General features: G+C 37.0%; 1 protein-coding gene and 2 non-coding genes across 4 annotated transcripts in view; 2 read left to right on the top strand and 1 right to left on the bottom strand.

Moving 5' to 3' along the window:
• The window catches only part of LOC124640678 (coiled-coil domain-containing protein R3HCC1L), a 36,330-nt gene that overhangs the window by 13,043 nt on the left and 5,447 nt on the right, over nt 1-17,840 (top strand). For both annotated transcript variants that reach the window (XM_047178560.1, XM_047178559.1), the window contains exons 5-8: nt 1,781-2,925; nt 15,212-15,326; nt 16,106-16,227; nt 16,870-16,947. In XM_047178560.1, coding sequence (XP_047034516.1) covers nt 1,781-2,925; nt 15,212-15,326; nt 16,106-16,227; nt 16,870-16,946 — 1,459 coding nt within the window. In that variant the 3' untranslated portion in view covers nt 16,947. The remainder of the gene's footprint in view (nt 1-1,780; nt 2,926-15,211; nt 15,327-16,105; nt 16,228-16,869; nt 16,948-17,840) is intronic.
• Trnad-guc lies at nt 15,601-15,672 on the bottom strand. Its single transcript has one exon. It is a non-coding gene; the product is annotated as a tRNA-Asp (tRNA).
• Nucleotides 17,360-17,431, top strand: Trnad-guc. The gene has a single exon. It is a non-coding gene; the product is annotated as a tRNA-Asp (tRNA).

Here is a 17,840-nt window from a genome sequence, read left to right as displayed (position 1 = left end):
CAAGCAAATCAAACAAATCATTCAAGTTATAAATCATGTTAATAAGGAAATTACACAATAGAGGTGTACTTGACCGCTTTTTGCGGCGCACCTCTAATATTATCGAGATCGACAATTGCGCCTTCACTAGTCATTGTATTGAGATGAGAGGCGTCAAATTGCAGATCAGTTACTGTTAATGTATTATTTATTGCAAGATAGATATTGTTAGTAAGTGATTCATTAATGATGTTTATAATAATGGCATTGTTGTTTGTCTTCTTAAAGCTAAGTATTGCATTGTTGTGAAGTGTAACCACTTTGCAATTTGGATCGGTATTTTCATCATATGTTTTTATACAAAATTATGTAGGGCAATTTGATATTAATACAATCTGCGGCAGTGTTGTATTTGTTAGTTCAAAAGCCCGAGGTTTCCAAAAACTCATACTGAAATTTCGTTTATCCAAATGGCATGTTATCTAGTAAACCTTAAGTCTTCCTGTTTACATCTCCTAAGCAGCACAAAAGCCTTCCGTATCCTTATAAGATAAACTAAAGTCATATCGTAAATAGGAGCACCTAGCCTGCAGGCACTATTTCTCAAACTAAGGCATTACGAAAGCACTGTTAGCCAATAGGCTAAAGCTAGAATGGCAGTCTTGCGCAATGTCGTAAGTTGCGCAGATAAAGCCCTTTCTATGGGACCCCTAACTTCTATCTAGACATCGAACCTACTAGAACATAAATGTGTTAAGTAATTGAAAGACTTTTTGCTTGCAGACTCTTTTTTATCTTGACCTGTAATCTCAGATCTTTTTTTGCACTTTGCAAGAATATTTTTGAGTCTGAAAATAAAATGATTTATAGCTAAAATAAAGAAAATACTGGCTTATTGCAAATGTTGACATCGTCAATGGCCTTCATCTTATGTGGTCAAGTGATGTTATATTTTTTCACTTGAATCATCTTCGTCTTTGCAATGCGTCCTTGGTCCAAATTGCAACAGTTTACATTTCTTTTACGTAACATTTAATTAGCTCCAGATATTACGATCAAGATAGCGCCAGAACAAAGTTGCCAAACTTGTAGTTTTTTTGAGAGAACTGATAAATATCTAGGTTAATTTAGAAATTAATGAATTTACTTGTCTTAAAAATAAAAAAGTAATGGGCATTAGGGTAATAGAAGGAATGCTTGATACAGATCAATTAACCATTGAATCAGCTGTAACAGAACATTGAACAGCCAGAACACAAAACAAACAACATAAACATATGGAAATAATGATATAGCCAATCATATCACAAAGTACGATTACCAAACTAGGTCCAGACAAAGAAGTGATGTCAACAACATCAACATTCAATTACACAAACCGGCGAGTGGCCGAAAACGGACGAAAGTGTGCCACGGAGAGAGGGGCACAGCGTTCGACTGGCGTTCGCTGGCCTTGCCCCACTTAGGGTTACGTGGACGCCGTAATCGCGTACAATGAACGTGACAGCTGTTTGATTTTGGTGATGATGATGATTTTGATAATGGTGATGTGTGGGGAATTTGAGATCGTGAGGTATTTCGAGCGGATTGATGTCAAGACAAGGTTGCTGAATGTTGGGATGTATGGTTTTAATTAGAGGCAATCTTTATTGATTAGGAAATATCCTTAAAGAGGGAAAGCGAGTTGTTTGTATGGGAAATCCATGAAGTAACTTTTGTATTATTATGCCCCGTGTTCACACAATTATGTACAGTAGTGTTATACCACATCAAATGTTTACATTCAATATATTGTTCGCAGAACTGGCTCAACGAAACCTCGTCGTCCCGATCGCGCCGTGTATGTACCGCGTGCTTTACGCACCGCGGATAACGCTCAGCCTGAGGAACACAAGGAGACCAACAACCACCGCAGAACTAGTCACAGCGCGGAAGGAACCAAGTGCCCCAAGTCTCCCGCGCCCAAAGACAAATCACAACACGGCACCCCTAGGAAATCCATAGACAAGACCTACTGCAATGTGTACACACCACCACATCTCAGGAATCAAAGATCTCAAACGGCCCCAAGCATAGACGAACCTACATCGAGCGATACAAAGGAATCCGTGCCTTCAGGCTTCCAAGTGCCAAATAGTGATAGTGCAATATCTTTTAGTGATAATAGGTTTAACGACATAGAAGTAGGCGAGAATTTTTATATAGGAGATTATTTCGCTAACGGACAGTTAGGGTTCTACAGCCCGAACTACTATAGTGAATACGCCGATAACAGTCGCGAAAACGCGGCCGATAGTAGCGACTATAGATCAAATGATTCCGACGAAAATATGGCGGTGAACGAATCGAATCAAAGCAATAATATAATCGATAACGATTACCCCTACGCTAAGGACGAAGATGTGGAGAAGAATGAGTTGAAGCGAGCGTCCCAAGAAATTAATAGGAGTAGCAAGAGAATTATAAAACAGAGCTTCCATTCTGACGTGTTGGTTATATCGGATGCAGTTGAGAATGAGCCGGAGAAAAATGAGCCTGAACCAGTTGTAGAAGAGAAAGTAAAAGAACCTGAATTGAAGAAGTCTAAACCTAAATTAGAAGCTAAAGTATCTTTGAAGCGGGAAGAGAACGATTGGGACGCAGTTTTTGATGACAGTGGGGAATGCCTGGATCCTTCACTTCTTGAAGAGTTGACAACTACAGTTGGGAAAGTTCACATAACTAAACCTAAGAACAGTTATGATCAGTACCAAACTCGAGGTCAGCAGCTTTTCAATGGACCTTACGACGAAACGTTCGGTCATGTAGTAGAAGTGTATGACTTTCCTAGTGAATTCAAAACGAACGATTTGTTCTCATTGTTTAGTGAATATAAAGACACGGGTTTTGAAATTAAGTGGGTGGACGACACGCATGCGTTGATCGTTTTCAGCAGCGCCAAAATTGGTAAGTTGATTTTAGTTTTATACATATTGGGTCTTTTTCCATTTAAACTATCAGATTTTTTCGTAGTCGTAAAAAATCCGGTAGGTACATTTTATGATATGTCATGAATTGCTCGCGCTCATGAATATAGAAACTGATAATTACTACCTGGTAATTTTATGGTCATTACGTATAACATATTAGTATAATGAAGCTATTATTCTGACCAAATTACAACACTATGGGCTGTGTATCTCGGCCAATTGTCTGCCGATCAATTTTAATCATTATGTAGGACATGCAAGGACGTTCTTTTATGGGAAGAATTTTCAACAAGAATAGAATAGATAACACCTTATATGTAGTTATAGTTCGGCCATTCAGAGAATGCGTTCCTGACACGTCGCGATTGAACTGACGACGTAACTACATTCATTGATTATTGATATAATAATGTTGTTTTAATGCTCCTCAATTGTTAAAACGGTAAACAACCAGCAAAAATATTTTTATCGTAACTGCAACGCCATTGCAAAGTTACGTCGTCAGTTCAATCGCGACGTGTCAGGAACGCATTCTCTGAATGGCCGAACTATAGAACCTTATAAGAAAACCTACTCGTCCTTTACGCTCCTTTTGCAATACGGCAATGTTGACAGTTCAGTTACGATGATGCCTTGAGCAACATAATATAATCGTAACGAGTTCCGACGCACCGATCGACACCAATAACATTCGTGACCTCGATGACGTCCAGTTACGCTAGAATAACCATAACATTTTATAAAGTATTATTGCAAATTGAAAATTTTCCATTCACTTTCTTCATAATATTTTCTATTTGTCTACTTGTTTTCTGTCCTAATATGTACATCTAAAATTATGAAGCTGAAAAGTGATTTTCTTGAGACGCGGGAAAAACGGGCTAGTTGCAATACATAATTTCGTTACCATTCTTTTTCCCCTGATGCTTCTCTTGTCGTGACTATGTATTCTGATTCATCTACTATCGATCGACTTTCAGTTTGTTTTGATTCATGAGCTAAATGTTCTTGTCACATTTGAAAGACGATAAGATACTTTGTTTTACAATTGTTATCTTTAGCTCTAAACTTTGCGATAGGTACATTGTTATTGTCGTATTAATTAGTTATCTTTTACAAATTTTTAGCGATATTATGTTATTCTACTCTGTCACGATATTCTGTACTTACATGTTCAGTTGCCTCGATTCTTAGAATGATGAGTGACAAAAGACTTATCCGTTTTGTGGTTTGAGAGTTGCAAAGAAATAACTTTGGTTTCTTGACAGTTTGTTGTGTTGTTACAAGTTGATTACATCAAAAAATAGGTTTACTAGCTCCTAATCAGTGAATTCTTCAAACCTTCAAAAAAACCTCAGCTACTTTCATTTTTTGCACTTTTATATGATCTCCTGTCTTCTGGAGAATATGTTTCTTCAGAATCTAAAACGTACCTTATATCCCAACGTACCAACTTTCTAAGTCCATTGAATTTTCGTCCAGCTAACGTGTGAATCTATTTTCAAGTGCAAGATTTATCAGCGTTATCGGCTATCGATATTGTTGAGATAGCAACTATACTTCGGCCGTTCAGAGAATGCGTTCCTGACACCTATCAGTTAGTCACGACTAGTGATGGGCACAACATAACACTGAGTTCGTTACCGTTCCTTCAAAATGAACCGCCGCATTATTTTAAGATTATTTTCGTTTTAAATTGGCGGAATCATTTGTTTTATATTTTAGTTATTTAAGTGGAAACCAAAAAAAGGTAATATTCATATAATAAAATTGTTTTATTTATTCTTTGTTACAAGTACATTGAATTGAATGTGCGAACAGAATATTAATCAGACTCCGATTTGCTTGAGGAGGTGGTGTCTTCATCATCATCTTCGCCTACATGTATAATTATATTATTATCAATAACAGAATCAATCCTGATATCTCGGTCTAACAAAAGCCGGGTAATCAAATAAAAACAGATCGAAAACACTTGAAAAACGTGGTCTATGCGCACGAAACGACAACGGACGACTGTTTTAGCGTCACAAAATGGCGGCCCATAACGCCATTTGGGGTTACCATTTTTAATCTAAGTATAAAAATGCGGTTTGGTCATAGTTTTATTTTTATATTTCATAAACGTTATAATTAAGTCTTATAGTCCATTATTTTCCAATTCTTAAAAAGAAAATCAAAACGTATTATTTTATATTATAACTGTATAAGAACAGATTACGATACTTGCCTGTTATTTTTAGCACAGCACTACAAAATATAAACCGCTGACATAACCTTGTAATAGCGCAGTATAGATTTAGAAAAATATTGTTTACCAAGTTATTTGACACTCAGTTTGGCACAAAATTATAACATTCATTGATTATTGATATAATAATGTTGTTTTAATGCTCCTCAATTGTTAAAACGGTAAACAACCAGCAAAAATATTTTTATCGTAACTGCAACGCCATTGCAAAGTTACGTCGTCAGTTCAATCGCGACGTGTCAGGAACGCATTCTCTGAATGGCCGAACTATACTCGATAATATCGCAAAGGTGTTAACTCGTAAGCAATCTCGTCAAGTGCTAATTTTGGAGTTAGTAAAGTAAGCATTGGCTGGTTTAGGATAATACGTTGGAATGGTGTGCGTTTTACCCAGTTCTCCATACTTTTTGGAACATTCAATAGGCATGATGACAGTAATCAAAAATCATTAAAATAATATATTTATTAAATTAAACTTGAAGCTTGGAATATAAAACGCGCATTGTTTTCTTTATTAATAATGTGATTAATATGTATTTTTATAAAATAAAATTACGAACTAAGGCAATCCGCCATGATATCTTGAACACCAATCAGAGCTCGTGACGTCATTTCTCAAAACGACTCGCGCGAAAGCGCGCGAACGTCACATTTCGTTATTGTGAACTTCCACTGCGATCTTTGTTTTTAATTAATTAATTGTGTATAACACGAGTTATGGAGCCCGGATTTATCAAGGCAAACAGCGCTAATTTGCCTAGAATTGATATCATAATGCTGGGAGAGTTTTTGGCATCAAATAAAGATTTTTGTTCAGCTGAATTTAGAAATGTTAAAACTTCCATGTAAGTATACTAGTTTAATTAAAAAAAACTTCCATGTAAGTGTATTAGTTTAATTAAAAAAACTTCTATGTTAGAATCTAGAGAACTATGTAATAACTTACATCAAAGTGATCTTCACAAAAATAAAGTTGTACCCTGGGCAATATTGCTTTTGAATCTCGCCTTGCAAGTTTAAGCCACTTGTTTCGTATTTTTTTATTGTGAGGAACGTACACAAATAACTTATCAGGAGTTGTTTTGGATGTGTTCTTACACTGGGGGACCCCACAACACCTATGCACTTTCGAATTCATATTTAATAACACAAAAAACTTAATTATTGCACGAATGTTGTTTACTTGCGTCTTGTAATTTCAGTCGTGACGTCACGAGTGACGACATGACACTGACAAGCGTTTTCGCGCCGGATTCAAAGTGGACAGAGAAAAATGCAATTATTTGATAAAAAAACTTCGCATTTTCTTAAAATTAATAATTTTTCATATAAAATAGACGTATACCTACATCATACAAAGGAATTTAAAAATTTGTCATCATGCCTATTGAACACCATGTAGTATAAATGTCCTACAAATGTCCTATTTGAAAAAAAAAAATGTAAGATGATTGGCATTAGTGGTTCTGCTTTGCATAGTTTAGCTGCCAATATTTATAGTGCCATAGACATAAATATCGAACCGGTCTTAATTCTATTGACAAGATACACATCATTTGGAAGTAAAATGATCCATGTAGAATTTTGTATTCCGATTTATGTATGTAGGTGAGCGTAAATAAAGCGCTATTTGCATTAGGGCTCGTATCCAATGCATATTTAATGGCCGTTTCAAATCGAATAATGTCAATAGAGGAGTAAATTCTCTTCTAAATGACACCATGGAATTAATTTACCATAACATATTCATTGAGTTTGGAAACATCGGAAAACTTTCGCGTAACGTAGTGTTTATAGTTTACTCCACCATTGCATAAGTGAGCATAATACGGCAAGTATGTAAAGTCGTTAAAGCGGTTAATTGACCGAAATGGTAATTGTATGATGCGGCCGCGATGCGTGCGTTACCACCTGATTGGCGCGGTTTCTATTAGGCGTTCGTTATGTGGCGATTATGGCATTGGGTAGTTATACCTGTGTTGTATTATTTTATGAAAGCAATAATGTTGTAACCTTTTAATTATTTATTTATTCATTTTGCTTGGTGTGGCCTGCAGGCAAAAAGTCTCCCCTTCTTTCACTTGTCTATATCATCACCAGAAGCCACTCCTTTTGGTTAGATTCTAATTTTTCACGCCATCTCTTCCTAAGCCTGCCTCGATTTTGTTTCCTGCTTCTCAGGTCCCACTTCTATTGAACCTTGCTTAAGTAAATAGATTTTATCTATTTCCGTAACTTTAGACACTGTAGATGCTAAAACGTGAAACCTACGAGTTCCACTAGAAACTTGTGCTATAAATCAAAGCATTGAGAGCTTATACCTTCGTTGATGACCTATTATTAAGCTGATGACAAAGTTTTGTGCTGCTTTACCTACAATAGAATCACTAGCATACACACCTAGCATCTTAGTTCGTGACTGGGCAATGCAAACACAATGTTTGTGTAAGGATTCATCATTATTTATTATGTGCTGCTTGAGGTGTGAAGTGAACGCCATGGACTCACATATTAATTTGTTTCGTAAACTATTTGAAGTGACCGAATGGTAAATATGAGGAGTAGATGTATTTTTAACTTTCATCTACAATTCTACAGCATTAACGCTAAAATGTAAAATACATTCTCAGATTTGTCGAATTATGTCAAGTCTCAACTTCTTTCTAGCCTTCTTCTTATCCTTCCCGGTTATGTCCGGTAGAAATGAAATTGTCGTTGATACTGCTTGACAATAGCCAAATAAATTTGGTAGTCAAAGATACCGTGTGCTATACGACTTCAGTTTTTCAAAGTATGAAAGTTAGAAAGACGGCTGACGGAAAGGAATGTAAGCTGGCAAAATATTAGGCACACTCCAAGTAATTAGGGAACAGGGCTGTAAGATTCTTAATAACTTCTTAATAAATCTTCAATCAGTTTTGATTCCACCTTTACATACAGTGAATAAAGCACATAAAGTTTCATAAGATGATCGATGCGAATTAGATAATCCACGTTGAACACACGCGGATTACCTAAGCGCTGCACCTGCTAATGCAGCGAGTGCACTTATCAGCTCCAAGTTATCACCTGCGTTGTGACGTAACACGCAATGCATGTTACGAGTAGTGACGTAAGCAGTGTAGCGTGGTGTAATGTTGTTCTGTTGTTATTGATGAAGTTTTGAGTGCGGTAAGGGGACACAGTGTTTATGTTTTATCAGGTTTCATTTAGCACATTTTGATTTGCTTCCTAAGCGTAGTAAATTAATTCGTTTCTTATATTCACTGCAGTGTCATCAAAATATCTTCTCTCTGTGTGTATAAATATGTTCTGCCTCTTAAGTAATTTCCGAAACGATTATAATGCCATTTTTCTTGCTTACTTCCTGTCTTTATTGGTTTTTGAAAAATCTTTAATAGATGGATGACATACGAATTATGCAAAAGCTAGGTATCGGAACTTGGTAAATTATTCGCGAAAGGTTGAGTGATCTGGAGTGATCTTTATGCATATACCTAGCTAAAAACTGCGGCATAATGTATTGTGTATGTAACATATCGTTACAAGTATGTCGAAATCCAAATCTGTGTCGAGGAGACAAAAATTTGAATGCGCCTAACAACTGTAATTGGCTCTTGCAAAACAATATCATAGGAAACCCGAAGTGCATTGTTTGCTGTTGTGCAAGCGACGTTCCTAGCCTATTGTAATACTGCATCGGTTTTTGTATAATTTCTTTGTTTATTCAAACATTGTCAACTTCCAGCTGTTAATGTCTTTAATTGATTCATTGGGCTTGATGGAATGATAATTGCGAAGGAAGTTTTAGTTACGGCCAAAATTAGTTTAAATCAGTACTTAGTATACAGTACGATTTTGGTGTAATTATAAAAGAATAGCCAAAGAATTATAATACTTAACAATAGGTTCTACTAATAATCTACAAATAATCGCAGACACTTTTTTATCTTCAATTCTTTAAAGCGAGACTTCTTTCAGACTTTTCAATCATCCTCCTTCCTCATTACCGGTAACGAGTCTGATATTACCCTCATTTAATGACCTCCGTTGACCTTTACAGGCCTTCCGGCGTTAAACCGCCTATCCACACGTAAACCATTACGACCAATGACATTTAGATCTTATTTGGTAATATATATTCACTTTTGCCATTTTGATCTTAATCTGAAGAAATAAATAAATAACGTACAATTATGGTTGTTTAGGATGTTTAGCAAGTTTTGGAAAACGTATATGGCCCCTTGGCCAATTTTGGGATATGATATAACATGCTTACATCTCACTTCTCGATAATATTTTATGACTCCGGTTTTGTACCTCAGAAAGATTTAGTCCATTCGTGAGGATTATTCAATTTTCGATATCCTTTATTCGTTCTGACGTTTAAATGGACACACTCTATTATAGAAAGATTTAATTTTCGTTCTTGCTATTTAAATCTCGATGTCATAACTTGATCTATTTCACTTACACTATTTGCTTATCCAAGCTTATAATGAAATCTTTTTTCAGCCATCACAAAGCTTTTTTCTTCATCGATTGTTCTAATTTCGAAATGAAACTGTTACAGTTGGTTTGTTTAACTAATAAGCGTCACTTGAGTAAATACCAGAACTTCTTTGAAGGTTCGTGCAACTTGCAAAGTTAAGTAAGACGTTGCATCAAGTTTGCAGCTGAGTGCAATTCACGAGGCTCGTTTTAAACAGGATTACGTAAATATTTAAGCTGGAGATCAAGATTGGAGAGATGGTTTGGTAACTGTAATTTGCAAGTCACGTTGTTTTGGTTCAAGGGATAGGTGATAGCATTTTAATGTACCAATTAATTTAAATTTCATAGAGTACTCAAAAGCTTTAGCAACCTGAAGAGAACGCAAAAACATATGCGCGCATCATAATGCTAAACTAACACACATACAATGCTAAAATGCTGCAGATCTAAAAATAACCAGACAAAATTATAGTAAGTAATACTCACAAAAAACAACTGTGAAGAAGATTAGCTTTTAATGCGTCTTACAGCATCCATTATTATATCTGTTTCAGTACTCATCCATTTGTTTAGTTCTTTGCACCACACACCACTTTCAGTTTCATTAGCGTGTCCTACTTTGTAATACATCGCATTTTTTATTCAGAACGCGTTCCATTGCCGCCTTGAACTTGAGCTGACACACACAGATGCTTTCAAAACGGCACGTGTATTGCGAAAATTAAAGAAAACAGATTACGTATCGCCCGTGGTACACGCACATGTGTTTAATGGGCTGACCACGAAGCATTCTAGGTCGATCGTGGAATGTTTTAATGATATTGAATTTGCATCTTGAGATTTCTCAGATTTTAATGCTTCCTCTTCCTTATTGCTTGGAGATATAGGGCAGATTTTTGAACGGGCTCTAAGGTTTGGAATGTTATTAGGGTCGTATTCGACTTAACAAGCTCTTTGTATCGTTCAGATTATAACTTTTAAAAGATCTTTAATTTTATCTGCATTGTTCAAATATTATCAGTTGCTACATTAGCTTTATGGCACACAAGAAGGAGCAGCGGTGGATTTTAGTCAGTAAAAGTCTAACACTATTTGGTCATCTGCTGATTTACCATAACATAAAAGGGTAGACATGCTTTCTAAAGTCTTATTGGCACTACTTTTAGAGTAGTGAATCAGATCTCCCACGGTGAAACAATGTATAAACTTTTGATGCAAATCCCTCGTTTCGATGTGGGAGATCCTCCGCTGTTTCTATTTTTGTATTTAATGTTATAATTCGAAGGTTCTCTGCGTCCGAGGTGCTAATTTGGTATCGTGCTTGCGAGTGTTATATGTATAGTAGCGCTCCTTGGGAAGGAATGTATGCCGCTATCAAAATTTTAGTGTTCTAGCCTCATTAATATGCTGGCAGTATTTCCATATCAGAGATTCCTTTGACTAAGGATTTTCAATCATAGTTATATGTGCTACTTGTGTGTTGCAGATATTCATTTGGGGATACATTTATCCCCAGGTGGTTTCATTGCTATCATTAACTTATAGCAAACCGCGGAAGATCATTGAATTATTGTATAGCTTACTAAGCTGCAGCCAAGAGAATGCGTTTGTGATATAACAAGTGACAGCCCTAACACTTAATGACAGCAACACTCTTCCCAGTAGTTTCGAGAAAAATGCTCTAATTGCAACTGTGGTACGCAATGATTACAGTACTACCAGTGAAAGTATACTTACGTGTAAACCTTAAAAAGGCAGGTTGGTTGTTAGACAATTACCGTTACGTTTCTTGCTTGATCACCACCTGGTGATGATACAATACAAACGTTTCCTACTGTAAAATTGTTAACAACGCCTAATTTGCTTTTTGTTGTGTCGACTTCGTTTAATTGAATGTTATGTCTGCCGTTAAGTATTGTCTGTAGACGGAAATCTTCCGTTTTGGTTAGACTACTATTGACTGATGCTCTATTGTGATGGTTAAGCTTCCGTCTTTCTGTGTAGTTATAGTGAAATAAAAACTGACTTTAAGATTCCATAAGTCAAATTAGATAACTAAATACCAAGGAAATCTTACTAGATGATTCTGTCTGTCTGTTCATGCTGCTCGTAATCCGGTAATGGTCTAAAGCAGTTTACCCTTTTCTATTCACGAGTCTCCGAGAGCTCAGTCAATGCTATTGCAGAACTCCACCTGCCACCCTTATTTTTTTTAACCTTCTAAATAAAAAGATGGAACCAGTTCCAAGTTCATTGCTTCGGATGCGAGTGACAATTAAATCAACAGGTTTGTGTCCTAGATGCCACCTGTTCAACATCTGCCATTGCACGAAGCCATAAAATCATAATTTTAATGAGCACTATTTCCTATCGAGCGTGTCTCGATAAAAAGATAACTCAGGAAAATCTTCTAGACGTTTTTTTTTTCTTTTAAAACATGTTGCTTGGATCCGGATCTGAAGTAGGATCTCATGAAACGGCCCTTTGAAAAGCTAAGTTAATTGTTCTTTCGAGAAACAAGATCACTTTGCCACTTGCAAAATTAATTTTATTAGGGACATTTATCAATGTCGGTTGCTTCATTTGCTGAGATTACGTATCCCAACAAAATTACTTTTATATCTATTGATCTCTCTTGATGCACTCTGCGTTGTCCCGGTTCCGTTCCGCGACTGGCGTTTTAATTAACGCAATACAATACATTACCTGTACTTACCAATGACGGCGATATGCTTTTAATATTCTAACTATTTGCCTTTTGGATTTGGCATGTGATTCATATTCATATTTATTTGCCTACCATAATGTTACAATGATGGTACAAGGGGCTTAAAGCTAGGTACATATTATGGACCCTGTTAGGGCACAGCAATTCAACACTGCTGCCAATTTATTTGAGAGTTGCAAAAACTCATAAGCATGCAGTGCGATGAGAATGGACATATCAAATTTATTAGATCATAGCATAATGCCTTTCGTCTTGCTGCCTAGATCTTGAGACTTAACTTGCCATTCAAATATAAACCCAATGTTTAAATTATAATATCTTCACAATCTGCTCTAATTTCAAGCATTCTGCACACTTAGGTAATCAATGTTTTTGCAATATTAAACCTTTTTGGTGTTGTCTTTGCCGACAGACCATAGATGTACACTTACGCAATGCAGACTTCATGGTTGAACGAACTTCCTCCGTACATTTTTGGCGCGAACTGGGTTAATTTTAATTTTATAAAATTAAATTCCTACATGAAGATTATACGCGTCGTTGATTACCGTAATGAGGATTTTATTAGTTACATTAATTTTAATGTACAAAATATTTTCATAGCGAGCAGACTTTGGTTTAGGTAAGAATTTTGCTACCGATCTGTGATAAAGGTTTTAATCGTTTTTTAAAATGCAGACATAACTGTAGTAGACTGTAGAAGTAATAAGTTGCCTAAAAAATTCGCTTCCCCATAGATAGCATCAACAAAACAAAAGACTGTCAACAACGCAGACGGGCGTTATTTCGCTAATATGCCGCCATTTTTTTCCTATCCTTGCAAAGAACGACATATCTTTCCGTATTCATTATAAATTCACACTTAATTAGTAGTTTCTACTTCTGGTACGCGGCAATGATATTGCGTTCATATGCAGTCCGATTTGGCTTTGCATGAAGTTGCATATGCTTATGTATGTATTGGGAAAGACAACTTTCATTTTACTCTTGTGTCGGACTCGATTTTTCCTTTTGTAGGGCGAGCAGGAAATACCTTATTGATTATACAGTATTTGTGCAATTTTTCGTTTCCTTAAAGTTTGTAGAATAGTTTTAAAGCTATTGGAAATTGGAACTGCTATATGTAAACCAGAGTACAAAAATGTTATGGAATAGGGTGCAAAATAAGAAACCGATAAGTTTATTTTCTTTCGGTGATGTGCCGTGCCTAGGGCTGCCATCCGTCCGGGTTTCCCCGGATTTGTCCTCGTTTGGAGGCCGTCCGGGGGCCGTCCGGGCGGGGTTTCAAGAAGTGTCCGGGGAAAACCCGGACATTTTTCACAGGGTCGTCTTAACCTATCTATGGTGCAGGGTATGCGAATAACCCGGGCGCCGCAGAGCGCCCACGCCAACGCCATACAGGCCTAGAGCTAGCAGATTTCAGAGGACGATCACTCGATTTGAGAGGATAAGAAGTCATAGGTACAGGTTTTTCAATAACAATCGTTAAATCCACCAACCAAGCCAATTCTTAGCCTGCCCCGCTTTCATTAACTACGAGTGGAAAACATAATATACATGAGATTGCTTGCCTTGTATGGAAGTTTAACCTTGTAAAATTACAAATAGACAAGCATTTGCTGCAGAAGTCGAAGTGTCCCAAAACTCAAAAATTTTCGCGCCCGCTTCGCTCGCGGCTTCTTTTCTTAGCACAATTTTTTTTTTAAGATTCAAAAACTTTTGCGCTCGCTTCGCTTGCGGCTTTTTCACTTTGCGGATTTTTTTTATTATATTTAGTGACCCAAAACTCAAAAATTTTCGCGGTCGCTCAAAAAATCGGACTCGTCCGGGGAAAAAATGCGATTTACGGCAAATGTCCGGGTTTTTCTTAATGTTTGTCCGGGTTTTTCGAAATTCGAAATGGCAGCCCTAGCCGTGCCGTATATGCCTTTGCGTTCGTCCTACGGTCATTCAGTAGTTGAGACTTTAGTTAGGAGGGACTGGAAAAAGTCCTTTAGCTATCCCCGTGACATTTGAAACTAAGTTCTTAAAAATATCTTACCTCAATAGATTTCTCATAAACCAAGGCCTCAATGACAGTGGTTAGAAGATTCAGCATCTATTTTCTAAGCAACCACAAAGAGCTGCTTATTACAACGCTATGTGGCGCGGGCGTCGTTCCACTTGCTCGCCGCACCGTTGCGTCACGCGGGTCATCGAACCTCCTTGCGAGGTTGCGCGCCAAAATCTAGGTTGTACGTCAAACTAGTCCACCATCTTTAGAGTCGTTATAAAATGTATTAATTATATAATGCATTTTTAGTTTTGTAACACTAATCAGGAATAGATAATAATTTTGTGTCTTTTGTGATCTTGACCTTGGCACATATTTTAGAAAGTTCTTGTAAATGATTAACCGATTATTATACTCGCAATAATTACGTTAGCAAAATTCTGAATAATGTAACTACTTTGTATTAGGTACAGACATTGACGTGTATTAAACTCATTACATTTTTAGTACACATAAACATGTATTATATTTGCGCGGTTATGCTTGGAATGCGGCCAGTGGATACTAAACTGTTTGTGTACTATTTTTTATTTATTGTTAAATTGCAGGAAATCAGAAATGTGTTAGGTAGGGGTCTTATTTTTGCTCTGTTTTATCGAAGCAATTAGAAAAAAAAACATTAAAATTACCTATAACTTTTATATATATTTATATTATATTTACGCCGCGTCTTCATTGTCAATATTCCATAAGCAATATGAATGCGCGAATTGACCCAAAATGGTGTATCGTTTCAGCTAACGAAGTACTATCAGCGCAGCGTCCCCTCGTGCGATGCCGGCCCCTCCACGCCGCTACTCTCGAGTCCAGGAACAAAGCGAAGAAGTGTGCGGAATTCCTGCAGCCCTATCGGTCAGTATTGTTTCATTTAGTTAGGTGGGTTGTTTGTTGTCATGTAGGCAGCCGCTCCTTGTAAAACACTGGTACCTATTCGGTTAGTCTGGTAGGCGACCCTAAAATGTTGGAAAATGCTATATGAAGAGTTTCTACATCCTTTGACATTGGAAACCTAAGTAATAAAATAAAAGAAAATACATAAGAGTAGATCTAAATTTTGTCGACGATGTTATTATGTATGTGGAATAAAAGATGTGAAAATAATCACTTAGAAAACAAAAAAAAGGTTCTCTCCGGCGGGGAATCGAACCCCGGTCTCCCGCGTGACAGGCGGGGATACTTACCACTATACTACCGAAGATGTGTCAGTTATTGCAAAATTTTTGGGTTCTTTGAAATATTAACCCTAGAGACATTGCTATGATAATAATTTTGCAATAATATGCCTATTAAACTTCGTATATGTTGAAATATTTTTATGCAAATATAGAAGACTGAAACTGGATGCTGCATGTCTTTCCTGAAACAGGGTAATCATTAAATAAAACAAAATGATAATTATGTATTTATTTAATTAATTCTAAAATTACTCTCACAAGTAGTAGATTTCCAAAAAAAAAAATTAACCTATGTATACATACTTAGTATATCTACACTGAAAATCTTTTATTCAAGTTACAAAATCTTAATTTTATACAACTTATTTGTCACGTAGCCCTGCGGTTAAGAATGCCAATGCTCTTAACCTTGGCGGTCAGCAGCTGTGAACTAATTATCTCTATATACCATTGCAGGCAACGGCCAGAGACGTGTACGGCGCTAGCGCGGCGGCTAGTGTCGGGCGCGCTGGGCGTCAAGCTCAGCACGGCGCGGCAGGAACGCGCAGAGGAGAGGCGGCTCATTACTATCGCTAGAGGTGAGATTATAAAGAAAACGTAACTAAGTTTTAGTTAGAAAATTCAGGTAAACATACTGACAGCCAGAAGGCAAAAAGTCTGATAACTACAAAAACAGACTAAAACAACTACCATTACAACACAGACTAACAGACCAAAGGGAAAGGGGTATCAGGTTCTCCAAGTTAAACAGTGTTGAGGACTTTTTTTTTAACGACGTCGAAAATCATCAAATGACCCCTCTGTGTGTGCCGTGGGTTAGCAGCGGCGAAGGAGCGTCAGACTCTTACTGACTTAAAACCGTCGTGTTCCGTAGGCCTTTTATGTACCAGGGCCGCGGTATCTACAGTGTTGAGGACTGAGGTTAGTTTGGGCAGTAGTATGGGAAACACTGGTACCGGTTACATTTGGTTAGTTTGGACTGTTGGAGGAAGACCCTAAACATTGGGAAAATGCTAGACATAAATGAAAGATGAAGCAAAGCTAAAGCTTCAATGATTTCTGTAATTATACCTTTCACCACTTTCAAATCGCAGAACTGCTAATAACTGCAGAAACAATTGACTGAGCCTTCAAAATCAGTGCACTTGATAGGAATTCATAATACTCATCGAATCGTTTGATTGAACATGTGAATTTATATTTACATTTAATATTTTCAGAGAAGAAACGTCAGGCGGCGCTACACAAGGAGGCGGCATGGGACGGCTCGCTCGCCAACCAGTCCGTCGACACGTGAGGTATCAATATACGTTCCTTTCATTATTTCCCAACTAGTTTAACTGTCGCCCTCTTGCCGGGCGAACTATGTACTTCCCTATAAAAATTCTGTAAAGTATTCTGATATAAAACACCATAATCATCACATTTGTGTACATTCAAATCAAAAATTGATGAGGAAATTTTGACGTAATATCAGTAATTAAGTCATTGGACTTTGACAGAATGCGGTATTTATTGCGTAAGACGGCATCAACGTCCGTACCTATACATTTTAGCGTTTACAATATCATTAGGACTATGCTTATCCCATAATCAGTATTTGGTGGTGATATTCTTGCTCAAGAAGACACGCACTGCAATCAATGCTAGATCTATTATTAATTGCTGCCAGGGTCCAAAAGAACCCAAAATTTTGCTATAGTTGTCACATCTTCGGTAGTATAGTGGTAAGTATCCCCGCCTGTCACGCGGGAGACCGGGGTTCGATTCCCCGCCGGAGAGAAACTTTTTATGTTCATATGGTCTGACTGTCGACTTGTTGTTTTCCTCCCCACAATAATTTTAGTTACATATTGTATTTTTTTTAAGCCAAAAGCGTTTATAGATAGTTCAACTCAGATTTGCGCGCGGCCCTATGTGTGCGTCGGCTTGTAAATATACAACTTTCATTCGTGTGACAGTGACGTCGTCCGAGCATGACGTGTTCTCATCGCTTTTTGTTATGGGTACAGTCGTTTACGAAAATGTCTAGTTCTTCACGGAGAAAATGTTTTAAGGAGTCAGGTAGCGTTTCAAAAAAATGAAACAACATTCAAAGCTTTTTATTATTACATTTTACAGTTTATCATTATTTTCTCATACGGCTTTTCAAATTGACATTGACAGTATCTAAGAAATAAATGAAGTGAAA

Source organism: Helicoverpa zea, chromosome 21, assembly GCF_022581195.2.
Source record: "Helicoverpa zea isolate HzStark_Cry1AcR chromosome 21, ilHelZeax1.1, whole genome shotgun sequence".
Classification (NCBI taxonomy): domain Eukaryota; kingdom Metazoa; phylum Arthropoda; class Insecta; order Lepidoptera; family Noctuidae; genus Helicoverpa; species Helicoverpa zea.
Note: the sequence above shows the minus strand (reverse complement) of the source record. Positions and strands in the feature narration are given on the sequence as shown.